Source organism: Misgurnus anguillicaudatus, chromosome 18 (assembly GCF_027580225.2).
Source record: "Misgurnus anguillicaudatus chromosome 18, ASM2758022v2, whole genome shotgun sequence".
Lineage (NCBI taxonomy): Eukaryota > Metazoa > Chordata > Actinopteri > Cypriniformes > Cobitidae > Misgurnus > Misgurnus anguillicaudatus.
This window is the reverse complement of record NC_073354.2, coordinates 38,196,903-38,216,739: the sequence shown is the minus strand read 5'-3', so window position 1 is coordinate 38,216,739 and position 19,837 is coordinate 38,196,903. Positions and strand designations below refer to the sequence as shown.

General features: G+C 35.4%; 3 protein-coding genes across 3 annotated transcripts; 2 read left to right on the top strand and 1 right to left on the bottom strand.

Annotated features, from left to right (window-relative positions):
• Positions 1-1,240: 1,240 nt before the first annotated feature.
• Positions 1,241-6,423, bottom strand: aida (axin interactor, dorsalization associated). The gene is made up of 10 exons (XM_073856451.1): positions 6,129-6,423; positions 5,496-5,562; positions 5,332-5,385; positions 3,656-3,710; positions 3,498-3,556; positions 3,216-3,324; positions 2,939-3,061; positions 2,728-2,850; positions 2,376-2,493; positions 1,241-2,308 (listed from the first exon to the last, which is right to left on the bottom strand). Exons 1-10 carry the CDS (start codon positions 6,233-6,235, stop codon positions 2,212-2,214), a joined length of 912 nt encoding a protein of 303 aa, XP_073712552.1. The 5' UTR covers positions 6,236-6,423; the 3' UTR covers positions 1,241-2,211.
• Positions 6,424-6,780: 357 nt separating this feature from the next.
• brox (BRO1 domain and CAAX motif containing) lies at positions 6,781-17,214 on the top strand. The gene is made up of 13 exons (XM_055186189.2): positions 6,781-6,895; positions 9,858-9,968; positions 10,342-10,448; positions 10,539-10,635; positions 10,765-10,860; positions 11,013-11,085; positions 12,522-12,627; positions 12,728-12,817; positions 12,898-12,983; positions 13,064-13,145; positions 13,304-13,454; positions 13,846-14,005; positions 15,775-17,214. The coding sequence occupies exons 2-13, from the start codon at positions 9,868-9,870 to the stop codon at positions 15,859-15,861; spliced, it is 1,236 nt and encodes a 411-aa protein (XP_055042164.1). The 5' UTR covers positions 6,781-6,895; positions 9,858-9,867; the 3' UTR covers positions 15,862-17,214.
• Positions 17,215-18,140: 926 nt separating this feature from the next.
• LOC129429780 (protein FAM177A1) lies at positions 18,141-19,347 on the top strand. Its single transcript, XM_055186711.2, has 4 exons — positions 18,141-18,598; positions 18,703-18,769; positions 18,852-18,946; positions 19,065-19,347. The coding sequence occupies exons 1-4, from the start codon at positions 18,437-18,439 to the stop codon at positions 19,182-19,184; spliced, it is 444 nt and encodes a 147-aa protein (XP_055042686.2). The 5' UTR covers positions 18,141-18,436; the 3' UTR covers positions 19,185-19,347.
• Positions 19,348-19,837: the final 490 nt, after the last annotated feature.

Here is a 19,837-nt window from a genome sequence, read left to right as displayed (position 1 = left end):
CTTTGTTCTTTTACTATTTTACTGTGTACACAACCAGCCTGTGATGACAAAAAGCTTGTCCAACCCTTTTTTTATGCATGGAAAACCTCACCATCTCATGGGACACGCCATTGGCATTTTCTGAGCAAGCTGATGTCACTTTGCGTAAGCCCCACCCACAACCATTATGGTTATGTGAAAATTTCCATTTTAAAGAGGGCGTCCCATGAAAATCAACAAAGAATGATACATTTATAAATGTTACATACATGATAGAAATGTTGTTTTGTAGATTAACTAGGCTTTTAAGTTTTGGTTAAAAAATTGTTTTTGTTAAGTTTTATTACATTTTTGTTTCTGTAATGCACTCGTTCCATACGGGCAAAAAATATATTTCAAAATATACAAAAATGGCCAAAAAATATTTGCTGAAAGGAATATGTTTACAAAAATATAAATTTCATCATTGAATTTTTTGGCACACATAAAAAAAAATATTTAACCCTTCGTATATTTCAATCCAAGGAAATATATTCATGTCGCATTGAAAGAAAAACTTTGTTACAAACCTGTAAACATAAGTTTTAAAAAGCTTAAAATTAAGTATAGTTTCTACTTTATAAAATTAACTTGTATTAACATGTATTTAAAATATATTTAGGCAAAATAATTATTTTTTGCCATATGGGATAAAATTTGAAATGTATTTGCTTGCCCATGAAATGCATTTTATTTTGATATATAAAGTTTAAAACTAAATATATTTACAAATTAAAATATATATTCTATTAAGCATTACTTTTTACAAAATGTATTTAGCATATATTTTAAATATATTTTTGGCCAGAGAAATGTATTTTTTTGCTGTATGGGTTCTGCTGGGATCAGAATAATTCTACTTTTTGGGATCCAATCCAGATTCAGAATCCTTTTTTGTTTTGAACAACCCATTTAGAAATTTTGATCTAATCCAATAGCTGAAATACAAATAGATTACTTTTAAACAACTGACCCCTGAGAGAAATATTATGTGAGTATCTTCATAAATTGCCATATTGACAGTGTATGCCACATTTGGCAGTAGATCAAAGTCTGTTTTTGCATTTAGTAATTATTCCTTACAGTATTTACATTTTTATGGTTTTACATCAAGTCAGATTTTTTATCTTCCTCTGAAGACCTTTCAGTGTCAGCACGACTGTAAATGATGTTAAACACGGTAAGAATCATTAAAGATGACTGATATTACAAACACACATACTCATGATTCAAGCAGCATTGTCATTTATTAGAAATGAGACATGAAAAAGCTGTGTAACAATCCACTCGTGACAGACATCTTATATTTGACAACACATACAAAATCATCATAGAAATGCAACACTTTGGACAGGGCATCCCGGACAGGGCTTGTTATCCTAGTCCCGGACTAAAATGCATGTTTGAGCTTCTTTAATTTCAAAACACCTTATACTGACATATTTTAATATATATCAGTGACGTTGTTTTGTCTCAAGATGCACACCAGTATAGTTTATTGTAAGGTTTGTTTGTAAAAACTTCTCAAATGTCCTAAAATAACTAAGTCCTAGTCCTGGATTAATCTAAACCCTGTCTGGGAAACCACCCCTTTGAATTTGATGTTTACAAACATGAGACACATTAAAACAGTCTGGGTGAACATATTATCATTAGTTGTTTCAATATTAATAACTTGCATCTTGATTTTAAAGATAATGTGACAAGAAACACGAGTTTGGACTAGAGTCCCGAGCTGAAAAGTTTGTATTATTGGTGGTTTGTAAGCACTTGCCAACATTGAGGAAATTTTTGAGGAAAAGCTTTTGCTGGTTTTAACTGGTCTCTCACGGCATCATTGGCTGGTTTAACTTTAATGTAGTGTTAGCAAGCTGCAGTAAACAGATATTCAGTATAATGTGATTCAGTCAGCTCATCTTTCATATAATGTTTAAGTATAAATACCCAAAACAATTTTCATCATACAGAGCATTTGTGCAAAACTTGACCAATGAGCATGTCAATAGCCACCTCTCTCTCTTTAAAGTAAAGCATGTTGGTGATATGTCGATCGTCCCAAACCCTAACACTGAAGATGTGAGAGGATAAAGACAACTCTGATATTGCAGGGAACGCGTGATGACGCACCAAAATGAATTTGATCAGTCGAGAAACACTTTGTTTTTGGTCCATTTGTGCCAGGCCTTTTTCTGTTTAGTCTTTATGTAGCGTCTGATGAAGATGCAGGTACAGCGGTTTCTTAGTCAGGAGGTTGAGTTTTTTTCTCTTGAAATCAGTTGGTTTCTTGTACCTACAAACAAACAATTACATTCATATACTGATGTAACAAATGTGGAAAAACATCTAATGTTACTCACAGCTCTATGACAATGGGACCTGGTTTGATTTCATCCATTTCCATAAAAGCAAAACACTTTGTGCTGGTGAATCTTTTCTTGGGTTTGTAGTGTTTGAATTCAAAGAAAATAGCTGCTCCTACAGAAAAGAGAAACACAATATTGACATAACGTACTGTGATATTTGCATGAATCTGTTATGTGTATAATTTGCAAGACTGTAAGACGTTGCATTAATGATATTGATTAATGTCACATGACCTCACAACGTTTATCAACATGCAAGGTTTATATATATCTGTCAGGTCACATTGGTTTGCTCTGGCCTAGGTTGCATCAGGTGTATTTTTAACAGACATGAGCAACAAGAGACCTTTGGGTAGTTTTTCTATATGCTTCTGGATTTCCACATCCACACTAAAATGAATGTATGTGTCTTCTTTCTGTGTGGCCACTGGGGTGTCCTGAACAGGGTTCAAATCAATACCATTGACATCTGCGGAGGGAAAGATGTTACATGACATTAAATTATGATTAAATGTTATTTACATGATACAGCATTAGCAGACGCTGAGGATTTTTACCTTTAACACTGACAGTGATGTAAGGGTCGATACATTGTCCTGCATCCTTCAGACCAATCTTCTCTATTGTTAGCGTAAGCAACGTCATCCCAGGCTCCGATGGTAACCTTGGTAACAAGGTACCTGTCAAAAATAAAAAGCCTCACATATAAAGATTATATAACAGCAGACAATCTCTGTGTGAGTCCTAATGACATTAACATAGCAGCTATACAAGACTGATGAATGTCATTGGTGTTCATGCTCTGTCTGTAGGGTTTGTAAAAGAGTTAAGCACCTGGAACCCTAGAGGTGAATGATGGTATTGAACCGGCTCCAGTACCAGCATCCAACTCCTCCTCAACCTCCAGGTTTTCCTCTTCTCCGGGTGCAAGGATTTTCCTCAAGGTAACAAGAACACAGAATTAACAGTGTCTGCATTTTTAAACCAAATTTCTGGTTCAATCAAATGTTGTTAAATGAATTGGACATAGTTCAGAAAAATCGGGGGGGAAAACAACAACGTATCAACAAGATGAATGAAATATGACATTCAGCAATGAACACAGATTTTCCTCAAAGGCACTGGTTGAACATCAAATGGAAAATCTTTGTTGTACGTCAGAATATTCTTAATGACTGTTGGAAAACAGACGAATAACAACAGAGCCATGTAATCGTTTCTTTAGATGTACATATTAGTATAATGGATATTAAAAATAGCTTGTGTATACATACTGGGTTCCAGTTTCTTTAGGTCTTCTAACTTAAACTCATCTTGGGATTGTGTGCACTGATAAAGGCAAACAGAATCACAGTTTATAACAGATATTCCTACTAAACCAAAGAAAGTTAGTAAGAGCACTAAAAAACTCCAGATGGGTTGTTATAAAGTGTTATTATGCTGATGGGCTGTTTTGAAATGTCATGATCCTGATGGGATGTTATTAAATGTTATGATCCTGATGGGATGATATTAAATCTCGTGATCCTGATGGGCTGTTTTGAAATGTCATGATCCTGATGGGATGTTATGAAATGTCATTTTCCTGATATGATGTTATGACATGTCATTATTCTGATGGACTGTTATGAAAAGTTGTTATCATGATGGGATGTTATGAAATGTCATGATCCTGCTGGGATGTGATTAAATCTCGTAATACTGATGAGATGTTTTGAAATGTTATTATCTGAATGGGATAACATTAAATCTCATAATCCCAATGGGATGTTATAAAAATGTTATTATCCGGATGGGTTGGAATGAAATCTTGTGATCCTGATGGGATGTTATGAAATGTCATGACCCTGTCGGGATGTGATTAAATCTTGTGATCCTGATCGGATGTTATGAAATGTTATGATCCGGATGGGATGGGATTAAATCTTGTGATCCTGATGGGATGTTATGAAATGTCATGATCCTGACGGGATGTGATTAAATCTTGTGATCCTGATCGGATGTTATGAAATGTTATTATCCGGATGGGATGGTATGAAATGTAATGATCCTGATGGAAAGTTATGAAATGTAATGATCCTGATGGGATGTTATTAAATGTTATGGTCCTGATGGAATGTAATTAAATCTCGTAATCCTGATGGGATGTTATGAAATGTCATGATCCTGTTGGGATGTTATGAAATGTCATGATCCTGATGGGATATTATGAAATGTCATGATCCTGATGGGATGTAATTAAATCTCGTAATCCTGATGGGATGTTATGAAATGTCATGATCCTGATGGGATGTAATTAAATCTCGTAATCCTGATGGGATGTTATGAAATGTCATGATCCTGATAGGATGTGATTAAATCTTGTGATCCTGATGGGATGTTATGAAATGTTATAATCCTGATGGGACGTTATGAAATGGTATTATCCGGATGGGATTAAATCTCTTGATCCTGATGGGATGTTATGAAATGTTATGATCCTGATGGGATGTTATGCAATTTTATGATATTGATGGGATGTTATAAATGTAATTTTCCTGATGTGATGTTATGACATGTCATGTCATTATCCTGATGGGCTGTTATGAAATGTTGTTATCATGATGGGATGTTATGAAATGTCATGATCCTGACGGGCTGTTATGAAATGTCATGATCCTGTTGGGCTGTTATGAAATGTCATGATCCTGACGGGATGTGATTAAATCTCGTGATCCTGATGGGATGTTATGAAATGTTAAGATCCTGATGGGACGTTATTAAATGTTATGATCCTGATGATGGGATGTTATGAAATGTCATGATCCTAATGGGATGTGATTAAATCTTGTGACCCTGATGGGATTTTATTAAATGTTATTATCCGGATAGGATGCAATGTTCTGAAATGTCATTTTCCTGATGGGATGTTATAAAATGTAATGATCCTGACAGGATGTATTTTATCCACCTGTAGTGCCGCACTTCTCATTTCAAGGCATGTTGCAAACTTTCCCAGGGTTTTCTGGAAAATCAAAATCAAATGTTGAGTAAATACTTAAAAAACGCTTACTGATTCAAGGTTGGTAATAATATTATTTACTGTCATGCTGAGTTTGACAAGCTGTCATTTACCTTCTGTTCTTCTGTAAAATCATGCGAGTTTGATGACTGCACCTCTTTCTGAAGTTGTCTTGCCAGTCTGATGAAACATCACAGTAATAAAGTGAGTACATGACAGAATGTTGTTTTTTCATTAATGTTTCCATCATCTCATTCAACTGCAAATGAACGGCAGCCTCCGACTGCAGAGGGAACATTGTGTTCCATAGACATTAATGCACAAAAACGTCAAAACAAAACTACAGCTCGATGAACAGAAGGTCAAACTCTCACATGCTGGCTATCAGCTTTGACCTAAATGGCTTTAATTCAGATGAGGCGAGACTCCACCCAGCGCGCGAGGGTGTGGCGCATAATGCAAACAGGCTGTCAGACAGTCCGATAGAGTTACTTACACAGAGCATCTCATGCACATCAATCATGCATTTCATGCAATCAGGATAACGACACATCATCATGCACAATACAGTACAAAATGATATTTAATGAACCACTTTTACGAAACGAAAATTGAAACTTTTTATCATTGCAGTCATCACTTGTCATTCAAAGACTGTCTGCGGTAAGTTCTGTTTGTAAGGCATACAAAAAATATCATTCACTTTCTGTTCTGTGTAAGATTTTTTATTGTGAGGCGCAACTTACATTTGATATTCATCGATGGCTTCCACCAGCTGCCCCCACGAATCAAAGTCCGTGCCCTTTTTAAAACTCGCGTGCCATTTCTGCACGGTCTTGGTGACATCAGACATCTTCTCGAGTTAAAGTCGCGCGGACGATTCGTGTTCTGTCATCGCGGGGAAGTTTGCTCTCCAGCCCTGCGCTACGCTCACACTGGGCTCCAGATGCACCGGTGGCACCACCGCACACCGACACAGGCCTGACGGGGGTGAAACCGAACTACCTGCGACAAAACCGGAAACCGCGCCCACCGGTAGAGATGCCCTTCAAAATAAAAGCTCGTGAGTGTATAATAAAATATATTTTCAAAATAAAGGTCTTTGAAGTCATAGATGTAAAAAATAATTAAATAACAATTTTAATCGTCAAAGCTAGTAAAGTATGCTTTAAATTAGAACAATAATACAAACCCAGATGTAAGCCTGTGTCCACTGTTTATTTGTTGGTTTTAGTTTGAATAACTAGTTTGTCAGTATATTCAAACACATGAAATCCATGTTTAAAAACGTAAAGCTTTATCTACTTACATATACAAATGACTGATTTATTGAATTTCTAAAAAAGTAAAAAAAGACAACGTGCATCAATGTAATTACGTAAATGTTTTGCAAAATAGGCATGTCCGTGACGTCGCCGGGTGACGTCATACCGGAAGAGCGCCCATTGTTTTGGCGTTTCCTCGTCTACATCTTTAAAGAGTCGCTGAAATAAAAACAACAAACATCTGACAGGTGATATATTTTTGCTATAAAGTGGCGTCTGATTGGTTTAAAACGATCGGTTAAGAGTTTGTCTTTCAGATTTTGTATTTGGTGTGTTTGTTTTGTGCTGTTGTTGAGCGATGTTCTTGTCTAGTTGTTTTAATCGTATATTGAATATTAAGATCATAGATCAGTGTTTTTCTTATGTAGAATCTGACATATCACTGTACATGGGTCTTAACATGTGTTTGGATGGATATTAGTTTTTTTTTTAAGTCAGCTGATGATAAACAAGGCCGAGCTGTAATCAATGGAGCTCTTTTATTAAATCATATTTGGAGCATGTACATACATTTAAAATATCAGCTGTGAGAACATCTACTGAAGTGGAAAAAGGTCCTACAGAGTATAAAAAATTAGACACCTTTGACTATATTGGGGGACAAAAATGGTTAGGTCATTTTATGTCATCACTGTTGAAAAACCCGTGTTAACCCTTTTACTCTTAAAGGTGCGATATGTATATTTTTATCTATTGACAAAAATGCAAAATAATGTACAAAACTATATTATCAGTGGTGTATAAAGACCATATAATGAACAGTTATGTTTTTATTACCTTGGAATGAGCCACTTTTTATTTACATACACCCCAGGTCCCCTTACAAGGAAATCCCTATTTTGCACCGCCATGTTTCTACAGTAGCCCTAAACAGACAAACTGCTCTATAGAGCGTGTTTCATTACTGTGTTGTCTCAGACGATGACATGTTTGTCCTGTGGCGGCTCCTGTAGCTTCTCTATGTAGTGATGGGAGAAACAAAGGTCCTGTTTCAAATGGTGCACTTCATGTGGACTTTTGGTCTTGTGGCCTTAAATTGCGCGTGCTCGCTTAGTCTACGATTCTCTAGGGTGTCCCATCTGTCATTTTACGCCCCGAAGTGTGCTCATCAGCACCCCCTTTGCTCCCCTTTGATGCAGTCTTCGACGAAGCTCGCACTGCTGTAGGCTCCACACGCTTTACCAAAAATTTTGCAAAAGAGCAATCGGACAACAGGTGGGATGAGTTCACCACTTCTCTTTCTATTTCCGGCGTGACGCTCGAGTCTGTCCCAAAATACGACGCTGGTGTGCCCTCGCTTCAAAGGTCACTAAGGTCTGCACTACATGATGTCATCAAAGTGTGGATTCTGAGAAAGTCCACAAGTCCGGAGTGTGCCATGTTACTGTTTCGAAGAGCAAAAAAAGCGCAAATATGGCGCTATCTGCTGGTGAAAATGTTGTAAAAGCAAGATCTCAGTACAAACATTTTACATTTTTTTCGAGAAATATGTTTTCAAGAAAGATACATTATTTAACTTAAAGTCGCCATGAAACGGAAGTAGCGATTGCCTTATTTTCCCCGTGATGACGTATATCCGAATGAAACGGCTTTTGAGATGAAATAAGGCAGGGCTGGATTTGAATTTGTCCATCGAGATCTGATTGGATCGTTTGAAGTTGGGTCGTGTTGCTAATTGCTAATCTCTGCAATCTTCTCCCGGACCCCGCCCACCTGCCATACTTTTGACCGGAAGTGAAGAGAGATCGTTTTGAGGAGGGGAGGAGATTTGCATTTTTGATTAAAGATTATGAGCACACACAAATTAAAAAAAAAATAATGAAGCTGACAGATAAGTCATTTGTTAATAATACCACAATATTAAAAATATATATATAGTTTTTCATTTCAATTTCATTGCGACTTTAAGCCATGACGTAAAAGTGTATTCTGTGTTTTTAGTTTTATTTAAGGCAAACCGGTCATTAATACTCCAACTCCCATTTTATTATGCACATGTTTGACATTAAATCTGTCTATAAACAAAAAGTAGGCAAAATGCTATCAGGATGAATGTTTTATGAACTTGCATAATTAAACTGACCTGAGTTCACCCAACCATATTAGACACTGTCATTTGTGATCAACTCCCTCTAGGGGTGAACCATCGGATTTTTGAAACGTTTCTAAACAATTATGACGAAATGAAGCCTCATTTGCTAAAATCACATGACTTGGCAAGTTTAAAACACACTCTGAACAACTGATTCGAAACAAAAGATTCGTAAATGTTTCAAAGCTTCATAAAGCAGTACTTCAAAATTGCCCATCACTATCTCTATGCTCTTTAACCGTGGGTTCACACCTGATTCTTTAACGCGGCACGTTTTTCCTTTTTTCCGTTTTTCAAACTTGCGCGTTTGCCGCTGCAACCCTCAATTCGCGCAATTTGCTCAAATTTGACGTGCGAATGAGGCGGAATCGTGTCTATCGTGCCGCGCTAAACACCTCATTTGCGCTGCAAGACCTCGGGAGGGCTGAACTGTGGACTGAGCCATTGTTTGCAATTTGCAACCTCACCTCTAGATGTCACTAAAATTAAAATCTTCACGGTGCACCTTTAACTCTTTCCAAGTCATTGAAGAGTTAACTCGTCAATTAAGAGAAAACGCTTCCCTGCCAATGATGAGTTTTTACAGCAATCCATTTACCTGCTATTATCCACTAGATGCCATGCCGCTCTTACCCAACTTACAAAACCCGGAAGCAATCCCTCATGTCAAACAGTTTAAACTCTGTGTATGTTTTCATCATCGCTCTGAATCTGATTTGTATCAGAAGTTTTTCGCAAAAATGAAATTATCTCAGCTTTTTGCTCAAAATTTGGTTTTTTTGAAGAAACCTACCCAAATTTAAAAGGGTGATGATAAAACAAATGAAGGTAGGATGAAATGTTTTTTTGTTTGAAATCAGAAGGTTTGCTCTTTCATTTCATATATTGTGTATATATTTAAATATTAGAAGATTTTCTTAATGGCATTATACTTTTGTGAAAATCATAAAAAATGCTGGTGCTGGCTGGTAACTTGTTTTAAAAACACTATTAAGAGTGTCTGTAGATGAACTTCTCTGTTTAAGAAGATGATTTTAATAATTATTCTTCTTGTTTAGGTGTCTCATCATGACTCACTGGTTCCATAGAAACCCTTTAAAAGCCACAGCGCCCGTGTCCTTTAATCTGTACGGGGTGGCGTCCAGCCCCTCTGCCAATAAGATCTGCAAGTGAGTTTACATCTGAATAGCATCACTGTTTTGTTGAGAGATGGGATTTAAAGTATGTCAGACATCAAATAATAAAGTGTTGCTTTAATGTTTTTTAGAAATGTATTATATTGAATAATAAGTGATCAAATGAATGAGTTGATTGCGTTGGCAGTGCAAGAGGTCATTGGTTTGAACCCAGGGAACACACATACTGATATAAGATGTACTGTAAGTGGCTTTGGATAGCACGAATGTAAATGAAAGTGTTTAGTAACTCAAAGTAAGATTAACTAAAGAGTCATGAATATATTTCCTGGTGTCACAAAAGTAACATTAAACCTGTATATAAATGTGCTTGATTGTGTTTAATTCAGATCCATGTCTGTTTCAGTGATCTGAGAACAACACGGGCGAGATTGCTGGACATGTTTACAGACGCCACATGCACCCCAGAGATTATGAAGAAAGCCAGCGATGAATATTTCAGTTTGTTACAGGGTTTGTATTGCTGCTGCTTTGTCATTACTGAGTAAATCAGATCAGCGTGTGGTTGTTGTGTTGTTTGTATAAAGTCTTTGCTGTTTGTAGGGTTTATTTTGCCGCTGGATGGTACAACACAGGAAAACAAGCTTCGCTTCATCCAGAACTTTAAATGGACGGACACTTTACAGGGAAATATCCCAAGGTAATTCTCATGTAGAGACATTTTCATCTGAAATTATGATGTATTTAGTTATGCACATTTATTGTACTATAATGTTTTATGTTGTGTTTAAATTAGTTGTGAGTCTATTAAAGCTATTTTCTCTCTCAGTGCCCAACAGGACGCAGTGTTTGAGTTTGTGTCAGTGGCGTTTAATGTGGCCATCTGGTACACAAAGTTTGCCTCACGGCTGGCTGGAAAAGAGAAGTAAGATACACCTTCAGTAAATGTTGTGTATATAATGACTGACTGTACATTATCGATCAGATGTGTGATGTATTATTTGTATTTGTGTAATAGATTCTGTCTTACAGATTTATTAAATCCATACCACAGCTTTCTGTTTTTTTGATTTGTAGCGTCACAGAGGATGAGGCTAAAGATGTTCACAGAAGTTTGAAGATCGCTGCCGGGATCTTTAAAACCCTTAAGGTATGATGTCGTCTTTTCAAAGTATCAGACTATAAGCAGACAAATTTGACAGCAAGGATGCTGAAAAGTAAATGAGACTAGTTGCAGGGGTTTTGAATATTAGCAAAGGTCATGCGTAGGCATGGGGTGGTATAAGATTTTGGCGGTATGATAATCGTAAGAAAAATTACAACGGTTTCAAGGTATTGCGGTTTTGACATTGCACCACTAAAATGTATTATTTTTAGACACCTACGTATACAAACAACAACTTTTTAACTGACACAATACATTTTATTTTTAAGCAACATACAATATGTATGCTGGGTAAAAATAAAGCCTTTTAAACATTTGATTTTGAAACCTTGACTCTTTAAAAACTCGGTATACCTTGAAACCGGTAATCGGCCCATGCCTATGGGTCTGCAGTAACTAATCGATAAAATTGGTTATCAACAAATCAATCATTGTCAACCAATTTCATTATCGATGATTATCGATTTTATTGATTTTAAGATCCTCGATTTTAAGGTTTTAAAGATCCTCAATTAGTTATTTATTGATTCGTTGGTCTGTGACATCACATAAACAAGACATTGACGGAAGCAAAAGTTAATAATTTGGTCCTTTAATATAAGTGAGTTTGTATTTGTTTAATTTTTGTTGGGTTTTCATTAAAATAGTACGAACTACAAACTAATCATCTGTTTTAAAGTAAGGGGGAAATCCAGGTTTTTATTTTTGTAACATTGCATTTATGTTACTTTCATATCATAATGGCTTACTTATTTAATTAATAACGAACGATGTTTATTCTCTTCAGGGTAAAGTTGAAGATTAAAATGAGTTTATTAATCTAACTCAATTTGTTTTGTTTATGTTTTGACATTTAAAGATGTTTTACTATTTAAAAGCTGCACAAACTTTTTTATTTAAAGCATAAAATATCAAAATCAAAAAGATTGCATTAGTAAAACTCTGTAGTAAAACTTTTAAAAATACACTTCTACACATGTATACCATAATTTTGTGCCTTATTTTGCTATAATAAGTGAAAAATCGAATTAAGTAAATATTAATGTTTTTATCCGATTAGTCGATTAATTGAAAAATAATCGGCTGATTAATCGATTATGAAAATAATTATTAGTTGTAGCCCTAGGGATGCACAGATGTATCGGCTTGTAATCAGCAAATAAAAGCAATTATTTCCTCTATCAGACATTTCATGATCAGGGCAGATATTTTCTAGCAATCAAAAGTGGTGGAAAATGCAACTAAAGGTATTGGGAGATGTCTTTCTAAGTAATTAAGAAATTCCAAGAAATGTTGTATCGTGCATCCCTAATACATAAACTAATAAAAAATAAATGCATGGCTTAATGTCTTGTAAGTCACGGAAAGCTGTGATTTGTGGTCATACTCTGGATTAAAGCCTGTGTTGTGTTTTCCTTCAGGAGACTCATATTCCTCGTCTGATCACTCCAGCAGAGAAGGGCAGAGATCTGGAGCCTCGAGTCATTGACACCTACATCATTCAGAGTCAAGCTGAAGCCCAGGAGGGTAAATAATCACCACACAATCCATCTCTCACAAACACACACACACACACACACACACACACGTGTGGACTGTATGGATGTTCATGTGTCTCTGTTTTCAGTGACCATCGCCAGAGCCATCGAGCTGAAGCACAACGTCTCTCTTATAGCAGCGCTGGCGTACGAGACGGCAAACTTTTATCAAAAGGCGGGTGAGTTTGTATCCACACGTTTTCTGTTAATAGTCACGTTGTTTTTTGTTGGTACTGAATGAAGTTGTGCTGTTTGTCAGATCACACTTTAAACACACTGGATCCTGAATGCAGCACTAAATGGAAGAAATACCTGCAGCTCAAACAACATTTCTACATGGCTTATGTGAGTCAGTCTGAATGTGTGAATTTGTGCCTGTTTTGCATTAAATGTGTTTGAGTATCTTTTGTTGATGTTCTTCACAGGCACACTGTTATCATGGACAAACTCTTCTGGCTGCGGATAAATGTGGAGAGGCCATCCGATCCCTGCAGGAGGCTGAGAAATGTACAACCTCAGATTTTTAAGATTCATGAGAAAGATTTCAGCCAAGCTTTTGATATGACAGTGACAGTAACAGTGTTGATGCTCAGCCTTTGTGAAATAATGCTTTGAGAGGAGATTATAAAAGCTTTGTTTGTCTTTGTGATGACTTTTGCTGTCAGATTATTCCCGAGCGGAAGCGCTGTGTAAGGAATACCGTCAAACGAAAGGTCCGGGCAGCACGGCCAAACCCTCGGAGCAGCTGTTCTTTCGGAAACTGGGAACATTCATCAAAAACACCCTGGAAAAATGCCAGAGAGAAAATGGTTTCATGTGAGTCAACAAACACCTGCCAAAATGACAAACCACAAAAAGAGATTCACAACTAAAACATCATAACAAGTGCACGTGTGTTTATTTGTTCACATCATTGATGACTTACAGAGTGGTATTAAAATCAGACTCGGGTCTTTTGATCGCAAGCATTCAACCGAGACATTATTTACCCTCTTTACACAGATAAAACCAGCTGTTTACATGCATCTGACTTTTTTTACTGGATTACAACTGTGACATGTTTATTCTCTGACTAAATCATAAAGTACAGATGTCGCCTAAACAGGACAAAAATGATTAGCTGTCTCCTGTGAGAATTAATCCTGAAATATACACTCCTGCTATTCAGTAAGCGTTTGTTCTTATTTCTTGGATGTTTTGTTGTCATTTACTTTCATAAGGTCCCCGCAGAAGCACCAAGTCTGGAGTTGAAGGCCAGTTATGGTTTGGCTGAACCCACTCCATTTGAACTCCCGCCGCTGAACCCTCAGTGCACACCTGAAGTCTATGCCACCTTTGACCTCACCAAAGGACCTAAAGATGATAAGGTCTTACTTCCAATAAGCACAAACATGCGCAATAAATATATTCATATGGTGGTTTATTGCAAATTTAAAATTAAAATCTATTGCATAATGAAGAATCTAAACGTTCATTGTTGCATCTTTACACTGCTAATGCAATGCTCGGCCAACTGAGCCTTAGATTTTTCATAAAAAAATCCTGATAACTTACTCACCCACATGTCATCCAAGATGTTTATGTCTTTCGGTCTTCAGTCGAGTTTTTGGGGAAGGCATTCCAGGATTTTTCTCCATATAGTTGATTTTATTGAACCTCAGCAGTTTTCAGCTTCGGTGGAGCTTCGGGGGACTCTTGATGATCCTAACCGAGACTTATTCCCTGTGTCATTTCACTTTATTTATTATGACTCAACTTGTATACTTAAATGTTCTGATTTCTTTGTATGAACTCATTATTTGGCTTGATGGCTGCATCTGGTGGAACTTTTGTGTCAGTAGCCCACTTAGAAATTCCCTTACTGATAAAAATGCTGATGTTTCAATTACTTTTTCTCCACAGTAAGGGTCTTAACTAGCGAAAACATTATTTTCAACAAGAATAAAAAGTACTATTAAACCACAACTTCTAGTCTTACGTCCGCCATGTGACGCACCAGTGGGACCTTATCTATTACGTAATCGCATGGAAAGGTCACATGTTACATATTTTAAACGTACACTTGTGGACCATTTTAACTCATTCACCGCCAGCCTTTTTGAGAAAAGTTGCCCAGCTGCATTTTTGTGATTTTAACAAAAGTTTCACAAAATTCCTTGCAGGAAAAATTATCTTCTATAAATATATAAACATACAAATATATCAAATGAAAGAACACACATCTGCTTTCAAACAAACAATAAACAAACAAATAAACAAACAAAATGGGGAAAAACGTTTCATTTAAAAAATTGCGTTTTTGTGAAGGAATTTATGTTAGAGATCAGACTCAGAATGACTATCAAACACAAAGGCAGTTAAAATAAATCATTAAATCTTTTTAACTTCCGTTTTTGATAAATTCGGTTTGGCGCCATCTGGACCAGAAAGGTATATTTATCAGGTAAATTTTAACTCATAATTGAAGAGATAACTCGTCAATGGCGGGGAAAGAGTTAAACAAAAAACTGACACATAGACATTAATTATTATCATTCTACATACCACAACGTCTAAACGTCATGTGTGACATTTCAACGTGATTACGCATTATGTAAGGTCACGCTGGCACATCACACGGCTAGTGCAAGATGAGAAGTTGTGGTTTCATATTTTTTATTATATATGTTTTTGGCGAAATTAAAGATCATGTAAATAGATAAAACCCTTATGTCTCGGTTGGGATCGTTTGGAGTCCTTTGGGGCTGCATTGAGGCTGTGAACTGTTGAGGTCCACTAAAGAATGGAGAAAAATCCTGGAATGTTTCCTTTAAAAAACGTAATTTCTTCTTGACTGAACAAAGAAAGACATCAACATCTTGGATAACATGGGGATGATTGAATTATGGGGATTTCTTTTATGAAAGTGGAGTAATCCTTTAAGACTTTGAGTGTCTTATGCAGTTTATTGTTTATAAAATAGAAAATGACATTTATTTAGAAGATACTTTGGTAATATGCGTTCTGCAGTACAAAATTTCAGATCAATAAACTATTAATAAGAGTTAGTAAACCACTGATATATTCATTTATACCAAATATAAAAATTATTTCAAATATTTAGAGATGTAAATTGAATTTCTTTTTGCTCCTCCAGGCCAAAGCCAAGCGCGATGAGGAGATCAAGCCGATGAAAGAGCCCGATCTCAAACCACAGACAGATACGGGCTGTGTTCTCTCTTAAACTCGTACAGAAACACACAAAGTCACGCATGTCGAGGATAGTTCCCTCGCATTTACCGTAATCCTCAATACAGTAACTCTGTCTTAGTGTTATTATATTCCCCAGCTCAAATACATAACAATATACTCTTCAATTAATACGATCACTAATTAGATTTTATTCATCTTCATAATTGAATTTGATTTGCACTTGATTATTTTTTTGGTGGCATAATACAGATGCTGTTTGGGGTTCATTAAGAGTAATTGTACTGAGTCATCTCTGTAGGATTGTTGATATATCAGCACTTTATGCCCGTGAATACAAATATTGGACAAACATGGTTTCATACAAAGAAGGAATCTCACAATAAACCTTGTGATACAGTCATGAAACACAGTAATATATATTTATTTTGGTGTGAAATGTTACCCTGTGATGTTTAAAAGCAATTATTATCAAATGACAATAGCAAACAATGCATTAGTGTCATTCCCATTGAAGATATACAGATTATAATCCATAACTCTTGAGATTGAAAATATCTGCTGAGTGATTTAAAGGAAAAGAAAAGCATGTTTATTTGCTATCATGGGCTGTTTTTCATTAAAATCATTCATGTAAAATGAATCCCAAATTGGGTTTAATAAGACAAAACTTGTCTGGCGTCAAGTAATGTTTTGTGAAATGCCATCCTGTAAAATCTGATTATAAAATCTCTTCATAAACTTTCAGTTTCCATGTAAATATTTCAAACATGTCATAAGGATTGTTATGATGGATGTTTTGCAAATACTTCAAATGCTTTATGTCATATGGATTTCATGTCCTGGTTCATTTATTTGATAGGTTAGTTATCACTTCTTTATTTGACACTGGACTTTATCCAAACATCTTTATTTTAGAAATCGTTGTTTAATTTTAAATATCAGTGTGTAACATCATGGATGGCAGATGACAGGTACATAAAATTAATTTGAATTTTATTTACATTATGATAAATAGCTTACTCTTTTATATGGTAGTTCTGGCTCCTACTTTAATTCAGACACTACATCGGTTAGTTTTGAAAAGAACACAGCCAGACAAACATTGTGTTATTCTGTATGTGTACTAGAATCAGACTTCAGCACAGATACTTACAGTACGGTAAATAATTGTAGGTTATGCTGTATTTTTATTTAACACAATTCTTTATTTAGTTGTTTGAGTTACACTCCAGAATAAAGTTTTGTTATTATAATCCATTTATGTTGTCAGTCTTTGCAGTTGTATGGATGTGTATTCAGTATCAAATTATTTAAATGTTATGACCTCAATCTGTACTTCACTGCCACACATGAACGGTTTTCTCATTAAAATCTGTGTCGACTATGTTTGCATTCTGTGTTTTCTAAATATGAATACCTAACTGTTTATAGTATCATCATTTGTTACTTTTGGTCTTAGCCTATATGATGATGATCATATTAAAATGTGTCGTATATCTAGCTCTGCTTTGACACACTGCAAAAAACCAACAACAACTTATTTAGGTTTTTTTCTTGTTTTCAGTACAAATATCAATTCTTTATAAAATCAAGATGTATTTTCTTGATGAGCAAAATGACCTAAGAAAATAAATTCATTTCACTTTATTTATTATGACTCAACTTGTATACTTAAATGTTCTGATTTCTTTGTACGAACTAAATATTTGGCTTGATGGCTACATCTGGTGGAAATTAGCCCACTTAGAAAGCCCCTTACTGATAAAAATGCTGATGTGTCAAATACTTATTTTCCCCACTGTAAGGGTCTTCTTAACTAGCCAAACCATCATCATTTTCAGTACAAATATCAATTATTTATAAATCAAGATGTATTTTCTTGATGAGCAAAATTACCTAAGAAAATAAATCTAGATTTTAGACAAAAAATATCAAAATTAAGTGAATTTGTGCCTAAAACAAGTAAAAATTCTGCCAGTGGGGTAGAAAAAATATAGAAAATATTGAAATAAGTTTAGTTTATTTCTTAAACACTTTATTCAAGAAAACAATCAAGAAACGTTTTCTTACCCCTGTTGGCAGGTGTTTTAGGCTGAAATTCACTTATTTTATTATTTTATTTTTCTTATTTTCTTATTATTCCTATTTTTGCTCATCTTGGTTTAAGAGTTTTGAGATATTTGTACTGAAAACAAGACACAAATACTAAGTAAGAAAGTCATTTTTTTGCAGTGCAGACATGACTTACACTGACAATGTCTTATACAGTAAGTGATAAGACTTGCAAGTTATACCTGGTGATGGTGATAAAATTAATATAAATGACTTGTTTTGTGTTCTAATGCAATAGTATTCATGCATTATTATGAAGCTGTTGGATGTATTATGATACCATTTATTCTTTATTTACCTTCTGTAGACGTGTGTGTTTTTAAGCACCTGCCCTTTGTAAACATACATTCACACTGAAAGATTACACGACTGTACTTTAATGTATTTACTTGTGGATAAACTTTTTACATTTTCTACAAAAGTAAAGAAAAACAACACCGCTCTCTGCCACTTCTTTATGTTTATTAGTTAATACGAGTGTTGAGATTATCTTCATGAATCAAACATCTGGTGTTGAGGAACTGTCAGTCAGAGACGTCACGGTCAAACCTCGGCAGAAGACGATGCTTCATTTCTCTAGTGGAGAGATTCTGACAGATTCTGAGAGTGAGGAAGAGGAACATGAGCTTCATCAAGAGTCCTGTGTTTCTCAGCAGGTCAGTTGGGATGAAGAGAACACAATGTAGTCAACTTTTTGCTTAAATCAATCCTATGTTGGTTATACATTCATGATTTGTAATATGTTTTAAATACTTTTAAGGGAAACTGGACATTGAAGGAACGTTCTTGCTTTTGGGGGACACAAGTTTTTAAAGTATCTTTAAGAAGTAAGAACAAATTCTCTCATGGAAAAGTTAAGGCCATGTTTTTGAAATATTTTATTAATGAGAACTATTCATTTCTCTGTAGTTTGTGATTTCCTTGGAGAGAAAATGGCTGGTTTACTGGGGCTGACCGCTGCTAAATACCAGTATGCCATCGACCGGTATAACAGAGATCACCTGGTGAGAGTTCATCAAAACTCAAACTTAATCCAAGTTATTCTGCACATTTTTACATTAAAAATGAAATTAACATTGATACATTAATAGTTTTTTGTTTAAACTAAATATCTTTATCCAGAATGGATCAGGAAAGATTGACTCCCAAGAAAAACCAGAGAGCATTCATCTGTCTCAGATTGTGAATAAACAGTATGGATCCAACTTCAAAACCCCAAAAACCCTGAAAGAGATGCCATGATAGAAATCTGAGAAATAAAACTTTAATGAAAAATGAAAACTGTGTGAGCTGTGCTTCAAGAAAATATTATGTTCAGTTTATGAGTCATGAGATATTTGTTTTGTAGGTTATCAACAAGTATGCTTACAAAATAAATAGCCACAAAATACTGATTTGAGTTGCAGACATTAGTCTGATTGGTTAATTGTCTCCCTTACTAATTTTAACCATGGTTTTACTACAGCTAAAACAACATAGTTACTCCATTGTAATCAATACACCAAAAAAACATGGTTACTACACTTTTACGACAAAAAACATGTTTCATTTTTGTAAGGGTTGTTATGATACTAACCGAATGTTAATGAACTGGGCCCTATTGCACAAAACTGATTAAGCCGGGATACACCTGTTATGGCTTCATTGATCTCAGCTCAGTCATTTATCGTGGATGTCTTAATTCTACTTTTGTGCCACAGGCCCCTGGTCTCCACACCAGACAAAATAAAAAACAATCCAGCCCCAGACGCAGATCACGTCAGAAAATATAAATGTACTTGTTTAACAGGCTTCTGACAGTTAAGAGGTTGATCAATCGTTGTGAGGGAAGAACACAAGCAGGACATAAGAAAAGGTTTAGATGATAAAATAGAACTGTAACGACTCGTAAAAGA